Source organism: Phragmites australis, chromosome 7, assembly GCF_958298935.1.
Source record: "Phragmites australis chromosome 7, lpPhrAust1.1, whole genome shotgun sequence".
NCBI lineage: Eukaryota > Viridiplantae > Streptophyta > Magnoliopsida > Poales > Poaceae > Phragmites > Phragmites australis.
Genome location: NC_084927.1, coordinates 18,986,225 through 18,997,133, shown reverse-complemented (window position 1 = coordinate 18,997,133; position 10,909 = coordinate 18,986,225). Strand labels below are relative to the sequence as shown.

The window sequence follows — 10,909 nt, the reverse complement described above, 5'->3', positions numbered from 1 at the left end:
GAAAACGATGAAAGACTGATATGCATTTAACAATTGGCTGCCTTAACAATTTGAGTTTGATTGATATGGCATACCTTCATATAATCTTAGCGTTTTAGCTTTCCGAGTGAATGAAATACATTCAGTTGATCTATCATTTTTATACAAGCCTTGAGAATCTGGATCATACAACAAGCTGCAAAGTCTAGAAGTCAGGTTAGCAACCATTGGAATGTCAAATGGTAGTGAGATACCGCAGTGGCATATCATGAAGCTCGGCTTAGATGAGTGGTTTATCTTTGAAACCTTTACATTATATTAGTTTTACCAGTATTATGAAGCACGATCCTATATGTTGAGAAACTGATTTTCCTAACTGCCTAAGCCAGCAATTCATGAAAATGGTGTAATGTACATCAATTCCTACCATGCTTACTGGATTCTTCCCTTGGAGTTACAGACACCTAAATACAGTGTACATAAACTGCCATTTCCAACAACAAATACAAATAACTTACAGAGAAAAGGTATATAGAAGTTGCAGTCTACATTCAGGTAAACAATGTACAAACTAATTAGTTCCAAGTTGAACCCATTTCCTAAATACTTGATATCATTGCTGGCAGCTCCCGAAATGCTCCTTACACGCTGCACATTTTTCAGTGCATGAAGTTGTTGATCCCTACTAACTCTAAGTCACTGTTAAATATTGATGTTACTTCATCTGATCCACCCAATTCGGCCTGCATTTACAACTAGCATGTGGTTAGTCATAACATGGAGATTTGATTTTGGATAAAAACACAGCAAACTTGAATGCACTCTAATGGTTGTTCTGCCTAGCTCTAAATGCTTTTGACTTATCCGGGTAGGGATTTCCTCTTTACAAATATTTTACATTCAAGTTCATAGTGATTAACCGATTGTCACTTTGTTTATCCAAGACTGATGTTTACTACATGTGGCCCCTCTAAAGAGATTAATGCCTTGGTCTTTTGCACTTGTTAATCGAGTAGTCCCTCTACACTTTTCTTCTAGTATGGACTACTTTCCTTGGGCAACATGACACAAGATGAGAATCTCTAAAACAGCTAAATTCATTAATTTCTTACAGTTGCCAGGCGAAACTCCTCAAGCATTCGACGATACTGCATCCTTGCTTCAGTAGAGTCTACCATGGACAGCACTCTTGAGACAGCCTCCTGTACAGCTTCATCAACCTTCTGCCGACGGAAAATCTTGACTGCTTCGTCATCGTCAAAGTCATCATCTTCCTCATCTTCCTCCACTGCTTCAACCATTGGTTGTTGCTCAGCTCGGAAGCCACGTAGGCCATGTCCTTTCCGGCGCCACCTCAGTATCACTTTTTCTAGCACACTAACAGTGCTTACAAAAGTTTTGTATTTCTTTCTCACTTGATGGCCTCTTACATGAGCCTGTACAAAGGAAGGTCTTTAGAGTAAACAAAGTACAAACAACTTGCCATATATCATGCCGATGAATTCAACTTGAAGGAAGCTTTGGAATTAAACATTTCTCAATTCCCTTACCTGTATTTTAACTGCATTTCTTCGCATGTTGAGAAAATGTTTGCGCCCTTTCCAACCTTTGTATTTCTTCTGAATTGAAACAGCTGCTTTATCATAAAACTGACCTGTCTGGTGGTACGACCTTGATACTGCTGCAAGTTCATCTATATCTTCTTGGGTCATTCCATATTCGTCCCTAAGTCGAGCAGTCTTTTGCTGTCTCTTCCTGAAAGAAAAGGCACGGAAAGCATTCTGGATGCGAGCTGCTGCTTGAGCTGCGTTTCTCACAGCTGCCAAAGAGTCCTTCATTGAGAGCTCATCTTCCGTGCCACCATGCAGTTGAGCGCTCCTCCGAGATATGCTTTCCACTGCTCTATCTGCTTCAACTGCAGCTGAGACTTTAAAAATCTCGCTTTCTATAGTGAGGGATGCAAGATAGCTGGTTAGCGACACTTCAGAAAGATAGCCTGCGAGACCCATGTGTCCTCGTTCAGAAGCCAGGAAAGCTGCTGTTTTGCCAACTGGGTCTTGTGCAGTGGGATCGGTGACTGCTGTAGCCGATGCACCAGCAGCAAGAAGTGCAGCAATCATCTTTTCCCTGCAATATGAAATGAGCTTGCTAATATTTTCTTACAAGATAGTGCTAGTTCCATGGCAATCAATAGCAATCTGTAGAAACATTTGGAAGCACAAAAGCAAAGAAAGAAAAATTGTAAAACAGTACACTACCATTTCACAAGAACTATTTTGATATGTCATTTTGTGTGCACAATTTAGTCCAGTACCAGTACAAAACATCTTGTAAATGAAAATTTGGATTTTCAATTTACTGTAAGTAAACAATTTTTCTTATAGTTGTGTTCAAGTCTTTCGTTTTTCTATAACTTAATTACCAAGTTAGCAGCATGGAGGTACCAAAATTCTTAATGACACCTGTCCAAAACATCTCATGGACTAAAGTTCATTTTTTTTTCTATTTAATGTAAGAAGCTATCTACTTTATGAACTCTAGATCGTTCAGTTGGCTGTTATATGTTTACAAAGTTAATATCATGACTGTATCCAAATAACAGGAAAATGGTTGTCTTCTGTCCATAAAAGTTGTTACGGAGAATGTTCCAGCTAGCAAAAATGAAATCAAAGTCACCAGCTATACAATATAAAATTTGATTACCTTCCAAAATAAGCAGCCCAATGAAGTGCAGTCCATCCATTTGAATCACGGAAATTTATACCAACACCAGCACTGAGAATTGAAGATAGTGCCCACTCAAAGCCTAGTGCAGATATTAAGTGTATAATACCCTGCTCGTGCTTGGACAGAGAACAAGCTGCCTCATTGTATCCTTGGAGTTTTGATGATAACCACTGTTGTAATTTACTTTTTAGCAGTCCCTCCATCATCCAATCAGCCGTGGTTAGTGGATTCTTGCATCCTTCTTTGAGTTCATCAATCAACAGCTCCCAATGCTCATTATTCATCTTAAGTTTCAGACACTGTCCAGACCAGGGATCATCACCTGAAACTTCAGAGCTTCCATTCTCACATAAAAGCATTCTTGCAAACTTTGCAAGAAGCAGTAACTCTTCGCTGGACTTAAGAGGTCTAGAGGATGGTGCAAGGTCAGTGAAACCAGAAGCCGTTGGTTTTGCACGGAACTCAAAATCTTTGACTTCACTGCAAACATCTCTGTTCCCAGAGGTAATGCAGAGCGTGAGCTTCCCACTGCTGTGCAGTGGTGTGTGACAGCGGAGAACACCCGGCTGAACTATTTCAGCAGGTACCTCACTGTCACCAAACATCACCGCCCAATATGAATTCGATGGATCGCATAAGAAATCTCCAATAATGATGACCTGCATCAACGAGACAGTGGAAAGGAACAACTACAAATGAGACAACTGGCGTTAAGATGCAGAAAAGTTATAATATTCATGATTTACCTTGGTGATCTCGTAGGAGAATGCCCAGTCTGGAGAGATCTCACGAATGATAAACTGTTGCTTCTGTCCTAATGTAAGTCTTGTATCTGCTATTTCAAACTGACCATGGCCAAACAACTCTGTTATTTCAGAACCCTGCGAATTGCTTTGAAATGTTAACGATGTTTTTGTTTTCCAGTCTGGGTTCAGAGAGCTTTCGAGTCTACTGTCATGAGCTGAAAGAGTATCAGTTCCACCATTCCCTTTGTTTCTCAGTACAAAGTTCGAAGATGGTGAGTCAATAGTGTCTTCTGGTCCTAAAAGAAATCTTTTAGCAGCAGAAAGTTGTATGCGCAAATCACTATTGTCTAGGCCTCCTGGCGGCTGATATTCCGAATTTTGCTGATACTGGACATCCGACTGTCATGCAAAATGCAAGTTGTCAATACACTTCGGTGAGATTACTAGCGTACAAAGATATTTCTGAAAACAATAGGTATAATTTTGATATGGAGAGAACAAGACATTTAAAATATATTTGGTTATAGATACACTGTAGTAGCATAATGGGAAGATTATCCTCACATACCAAAACCATAATAAATATCAAATGCATAGCAGCTTTAAATGTCCCTAAAAGAGTAGTACTGAGGGTTGATGTGTCAAAAATGAGGAACACTTCGTAGGAACACATAAGAATCTATCAAAAAACAACTATAGACTGTTTTACAACTTCGCATACATTAGTGCGATTTGTGTGTTCCACAAAGAAGAACAGTTGCAAGTTACAATTTCCTCACCTGGTATATAGATGAAGTTGGCAAACCTGTACTGCAGTGCAGCACATCTTCCCACGATGGCGCTATATGCCTGCCTAAACCATTTTGTGTTCCTTCTGGTCGAATTTGTTTTACTTGGTTGTCACCTGAATTAAGCAGCAAAAATAATCCTACTTTGTTAACAAATATCAAACTATCATTTCGTTAATCTGGATATCTAACAGCATGATGCTTTGTATGGAGGCCACAAGTTGTCACATCAAAGGAGAGTTTTTCAAATATCTAGCAATGCATGTGCTTAACATAAAAGTACACATTGGTTTGTCAAAAATGTATATATAGCAATAACGAAAACAATTTTGCCCCAACACAACAAACCATCGTAGGACAAGAGAGAAGAGGAGTGCTCCGGTGGTCCTCTTTTGAACTTTTGAAAAGGTTTACAGATCTTAAAGCAAACTAACAAACACAACCAAAGGGTAAATATGGTAAAAATATATAATCAAATCGAAATTCAGGGCCATCTGTTGTGCCGCAACAAACATGAACCCACCCAATATTACGGCCATGCATGCCGGTGACGCCACTGGGATGTGGCATCCTTATCGTTGTATACTTATTCTAAAGTCTAAACCTCGTAGATGCAAAACTGCACGGATACCAGCCTGCCCATGAAGGCGAGGCGAGTAGGTTGCCCATGAGCGCCAGCGTCCAGCGACGCCGGCACAACGGTACCCGGTACCTCCGCGGTGAGGCCATCAAGCTTGAAGTTGAAGATGCCCTTGGCGTTCATGGAGAAACCATGCAGCCCCATCTCAGTCTGCAGAAAATCTTTTTTTTTTCACAACGAAGACGTCCAGATCTCGATTGGTTGTTTGTTAATTGAGATCCTTACAATCAGAACGACAGAACGTACATCGGATGGAAGAAACTATAAATATTTTGGGTAAGTGCGTAGAGATAAGTATTTAGAAATTTGACGTATTTGCATGTGGACTGTGGCCACAGGGGTAGTTAGGGTCCGATCTCATCTAACTATATGTTGGTACATATTTGCCCTCGCTTAAAATTAACCTTTGCTTCGTAAATGTTTTGAAAAAAAAAGGGACCACCGGAGCAGGTCTCAAGAAAGAAACTTTAAATACACAAAAAATTTAGTGAATCCAAGTTCTGACAGAGTTCAGTCTGGTACAAGAGTTAACACTATTCTTTTTCATCAAATTTAGCTAGTAGAAAGTTGTCCTAAATTATACATATAACACGCTTATCAAAATGTCATCCTTTTTATTTTTTTAGATAATTAAATTTCCTTACGTACAACTAGCATACATAAAACATTTTGAGAATTTCGCTTCCCATGGACCTAACATTAAAAAGAAATGCAGGAATACATGAAGCATTTCCTAGTTTGTTGCTTTTGTGATTACCCTGCTTACCTGCAGCCTCAATATTTTTATCAGATCCCAAAGGCTGCGCTTGATTTGAGTAAATATAGTCATCATCATCATCACCCAAACTTAACTGCTCAGCTATCTTCTTCAAAGCCAGATTAAGCCCAGATTTATTTGTCAAATTACCATTATCTGTCCAACAAACTTCAGTAGTTTGTTCCAGAAAAGTCTGTCCAAGCTCTGGTATGCTTAGTAAACTGGCACTGTCTTTGTTGTACTCTCTGTTCCCAGAATAGGAACTTACCTCAGTTATAGAACTCAAATTAGAGTAGCTTTGATGGGATTCACTACCCTCACTAATGCCAGAAGCGGAGCTGTGATATTGGTTTCCATAGATGGCATTTGGATGTGTCAAGGTTGAAAGAGATTCTGGTGGCCCATTCGACAGTTGTGACGAATAGTATCTGCCCTGGGAGATGAAAGAAACGAATTTTCAGGCACACCATTAGTTATGGAAAGAGCTCATATTATATTTCAAATACAGACAGTAATGAACCAAAGAATCTCTTACTTCCACTGTTCTTTTTGCGGTCTCCAAGACACGACTTTGGCCGCTACTTTTTATAACTTAATATCAATGGTAACAAAATTATACTTTTGTGAAAGTGTTTTCAAAGACAAAAGACAAATCTAGTCATATGACTTTCATATAGCCAATCTTGATAGTTTATAACATATTTTTTTAGGGAAAGTTTATAACATATTGATGGTCAAACTTTACAAAGGTTGACAACACGGATCCTAGGACGTTAAAAAAAAAAAGAACGGAGGGAGTATTATACGAGTGCTTGAGATCAAATCTAATTCATTCAAAACTACTCAATTTTTCACAAATTTTATTTGGAATAGCATGAAAAATTCTCTATAAAATTGCCCAAGGATAAAAGTTAATAAGAGGCATGAACTGATTGTGGCAATTGGAAGTTTGTGTCCAATAACTCAATATGCCATCTGAGTCAGTCCTGTCAGTATGTATTTGCAGTGATCACAAAAAAAAAGCATTTATTTGCAGAGTAGATGATCATGTCAATGATACCAGAAATAACTACACAAAATTATAACATGACAATGTAAATGTTACATACCTCAGACACCTCTCTATACTGCACCAGCACAATGTGTTCATATGCACTGCAAAAATAGAGAATATGTATCATATAAAGATTAGTAACCACTAACCACCATTCTTTTTTCTCACACAGATAGATGTTTGCAAACAGTACAATATATACTAAAAGTAACAAAATGCACACAGTAACTGAGCACAATTGTGACACCAAAGACCACACACAATGCAGATGCGTCATAGAACCAATTTCACAGGATTTGAGCTAACTGAATGGAAAGGTAATCTTACGGTTCCAGCATCCAGAAACACCGCCTCTGGAAACATGGATTTTGCTCACCATGAGCGTAATAGCAACTCAGAGCATCAACATTTCCAACCTGTGATGATGAGAAAATGTCAGATATGAGACGGAGGACGCTGATTAATAATCCACTTCCAAAATTTATAAATCCATAACGAACTAGTGTGATAAAGGTACCTCCTTTGTTTTGAGACCTACAAATTCCCACAATAATTCTTAATTCTTTGAAAATCTCACATTAATGGATAGAAAAAGAAAGTAACTAGACCATTAATTTGATGGGACCTGATTTTAAGGTACAGATTAATCAAATATCTAATAAGGCAGTTTAGCTCGTACAGTTGTATAACAAATACAACCTATAGGCGTTGTTGCACAGAAGGAAAAAACACTATTTGAAAATACAAAGATAAGTCCTGTAGCATCTAGCCATGCAACTATGCAGGCTTCTAACTAGTTTTGATAATAGGATAAATTATTAACTTGTAGCATCCATTAATTCTATCAGGTTACTGTCAAAGTTACTCCCACGCTAAAAATATAATAATTGTTTTGTTAGTCTTGACTGTCGAAGCACAAAACTCCAAACGAAATTGATTGATAGAAAAAGATAACATACACTAAAACAGTCTTTTGTATAAAGTATAAACAAGCTTGCTTATCGTTTGTAAGATCATTAGTATGTGCATGTACGGTCATCAGTACATGTAAATGCCATTTGGAGTATAAGTTAATATAGACAGTACTATCATACTCAAACCACATTAGCTAATCATGAAGTGGGCTGGATAAAGCTATATCAACTATAAATACTTAAGCAAATGCATGGTCCAAAAAATGATATGGGCGTGCATTTTTCTGTTTCCCATAATTTCTTCATATACCAGGGATCCAATAGACCAATATACAGTAATCTAATTCGCAAATTCTCAATAGGAGTCAACTAAATGGAATGTTATTGATGCAATTGGCACATGATAACTGATTTGCCACTCAATATCTTACAATTGCACTCTCTAAAAAGTCTTGACAGACAACACGGTGATTTGCCAAAATTGTGTGTTTTCTAATGTTGACAATAAGCAAGTTCAACCACCATTAAACTAGACTATGTAGAAAACATGAATGTAACTGGAATGCTTTTGTGTTATACTGAGCCTTCAGAAATGAACCTTCAGTCGTTCATGAGCCTCCCCAACAGTTCTTCCATCCTTCTTCCTCCGCCATGAATGGCCATCTCTCCGGAAATACCTATTCACACGGCGATTGTAAAGGAATAGTGAACCACCTGTAGAATAAAACAATGCTGTCAAGGCATCTGCATAACTACACAAATAAGATAAAATTTCTCTAATTGAGGGATCTGCGCCATACTGGGTGGCTTCTTTGGTGGCTCAGGGGTGACTGGGAACCTCTCATGATTATGCAAGATATAGAAGACTTCCGAAGGCTTTAACCACCTCGCCCTTGCTTCTTCACAGAGCACGTTGATGTCAAAACCTACAGCCAGATAAAAAACAAAAGGATAAGGCGATAAGATATAGTAGTAGTTAATTTTATACTAAACCCCACACGATCAAAATAGGGCAAATTCCTTATTTGCCATAAAAAAAACTTCCTCTTTCCTCTGTGCCACTCAATTTTGAATTTCCTTCATTGCCATCAATTTTATTTTTCATTCCTTTCTTGCCATTCCGTCCACATTTTTGTTCAATCCTCTGCCAAATTCATTGTTTACCGATTCACTGCTCACCGGTTCTGTTTCTCCAAAAATCAGTGATCTTCTATTTCTTCAAAAATCCTAGAATTTTTTATGTGTGTTTCATAATCCATGTGTAACCCATTTTAATTGGATTCACCCAAAAAAGGTTATGTAGAATTTAAACTAAAATTCTTCAAAAAATGTTACTTTTATAACTTCTAACAATTGTTAGGGCCTCAAATAAAATCCCAAAAATCTAGGAAAACTCAATAATATTCTTCTATGTGATGTAATAATTTCTAAAATGATTTCTAGTCCTAGGTTATATGGTGAGAAAGTGAGTTCCTTTATAATACTCTATTTACGTACAGTGTTATAGAATAGATGAAATTTGTGAATTACAAAGGAACTCACTTTTTTCACCATATAACCTAGGAAATAATTTTAGAAATTAGTCCATCATATAGAATACTGTTAGTGAATTTTCTTAGATTTTTGGGATTTTATTTGAGGTCCTAACAGTTGTTAGAACTTATGAAAGTAACCTTTTTTAGATAATTTTAGTTTAAATTCTACACAAGATTTTTGGGTGAATCTAATTAAAATGGATTGCACATGGATTATGGAACACGTACAAAAAGTTCTAGGATTTTTTAAGAAACAGGAGACCGCTGATTTTTAGAGAAAAAAATGATGAAACATGGACGGAATGTCAAGAAAGGAAAAGATAACATCTATGGCAATGAAGTAAGTTTAAAAATTTGAGTGGCACAGAGGTAAGAGGAAGTTTTTTTTATGGCAAATAAGGAATTTGCCTATCAAAATAAAGAAGTAACACTAACATACATCTCATCATGGGTTGTGATGAATCGAGGCAATGATTCTCTCCTGAGCACAAAGATAGCATGTAAAGTTCAGAACAAAGAAGCCCGATTCATTTCAAGCTCGTCTAAAAAATGTACTGATTTTTCGGAAGGGGATCAAAACCCCAACAGGGACCACAAATCTTGCCAAGATTTGCATAGCGTTATGGTGCACAATAAGGTTAGTGAAATCTTGACAGCAGGCAAACCTAAAATAAGACAACTTTATGGTTCCAGAACCTTCTATAAAAACTTCATCCACTGCAGTTATACCGAAAGCTAAAGCGAGAGCTAAGACGAATTCGAGCCCCAGGTGATGGAATGGAACACGAGCTGCTCCAAAGTCCAAACTGATGAAACAATATTGACCAACAATTCAACCTTTGTTTACCTTAAACAGCGAATACTAGTTACTACCTCGCACCCTATAAAAAAATTATTCGCTGCGTTTGAAAAGGGCCATATAAAGACCCTATTTGATCATTCACCCCAGAAATTCCCGCACAAACTTGGTAAAAGCGGCATCCTCCTAGTTCCTCAACCTTAACAGGATCAGGAATCAAGAGCCCACAGCCAAGAACTGGACTACCCGACCCATGTCAACTCGCCGGAAGCAAAGACGAGGCCTTTCCAATCAAGAATCACCAAGCAAACGATGAGAGAAGAAAAAAAAGGCACTCACTTTGGCTCATGGTCACTTGTAGAGATCCAGCAGCTTCCAAGCTCCCATGGAAAGAGTCGTCAAGAACCGCAAGAAATGGTCCCCAACTCCCAAGCCCCAACGAATAAAGCCTCTAACAAACAAGAGCTAAAGGTAGATTTCTTGGAGGGAGGGAGAAGTAGGATGCAAGAACTCTTCCTGTACCCTTGAACTCCTCAAAACAGGTGGAGCAGCACAGACAGAGAGGGAAGAGAGAAGGTTGGACTTTGGAGTACAGCTGAGCTGGAATCAGCTCCTGTGACTTTTGCTAAGCTAGGTCGTGTACCGGACACTACACAACTGTATTGATATACTGTGCAATAATACTGTAGTGATACTGTATCAGAGTGGACGGTACATTTTCAATCCACTAAATCATAGCCGGGTTAAAATTATTCATCCTCTGACTTTACTTAACAAAGTCGGAGAAACCGGTTCCAGCTGAGTTAGTTGCTTCTGCAAAAGACAGAGACTAGCATTTTGCCGTGTCCCCTAGGTTAGTCGATTCACTGAATTACTACCTCCGTATTTTATTATGGTTTAAGATATTGATTTAGTCTTTGACCATTGTTTTTTTAAGTATTTATTATCTAAAATTATTAAAAATATAATT

The 10,909-nt window shown here is 38.0% G+C and overlaps 1 protein-coding gene across 3 annotated transcripts; it reads right to left on the bottom strand.

Annotated features, from left to right (window-relative positions):
• Positions 1 to 334: 334 nt before the first annotated feature.
• On the bottom strand, positions 335 to 10,576 carry LOC133924089 (calmodulin-binding transcription activator 4-like). Of its 3 annotated transcripts, XM_062369470.1 has the most exons (14): positions 10,279 to 10,576; positions 9,580 to 9,621; positions 8,406 to 8,531; positions 8,204 to 8,319; positions 7,019 to 7,107; positions 6,747 to 6,792; positions 5,906 to 6,070; positions 5,647 to 5,830; positions 4,232 to 4,356; positions 3,453 to 3,851; positions 2,683 to 3,365; positions 1,530 to 2,106; positions 1,092 to 1,415; positions 335 to 722 (listed from the first exon to the last, which is right to left on the bottom strand). In XM_062369470.1, the coding sequence occupies exons 1-14, from the start codon at positions 10,286 to 10,288 to the stop codon at positions 639 to 641; spliced, it is 2,970 nt and encodes a 989-aa protein (XP_062225454.1). In that variant the 5' UTR covers positions 10,289 to 10,576; the 3' UTR covers positions 335 to 638. The 3 variants fall into 3 exon arrangements, with proteins under 3 accessions (XP_062225454.1, XP_062225451.1, XP_062225452.1); XM_062369467.1 differs by having other exon boundaries at positions 5,647 to 6,070; XM_062369468.1 differs by lacking the exon at positions 9,580 to 9,621 and having other exon boundaries at positions 5,647 to 6,070.
• Between the last annotated feature and the right edge of the window lie 333 nt (positions 10,577 to 10,909).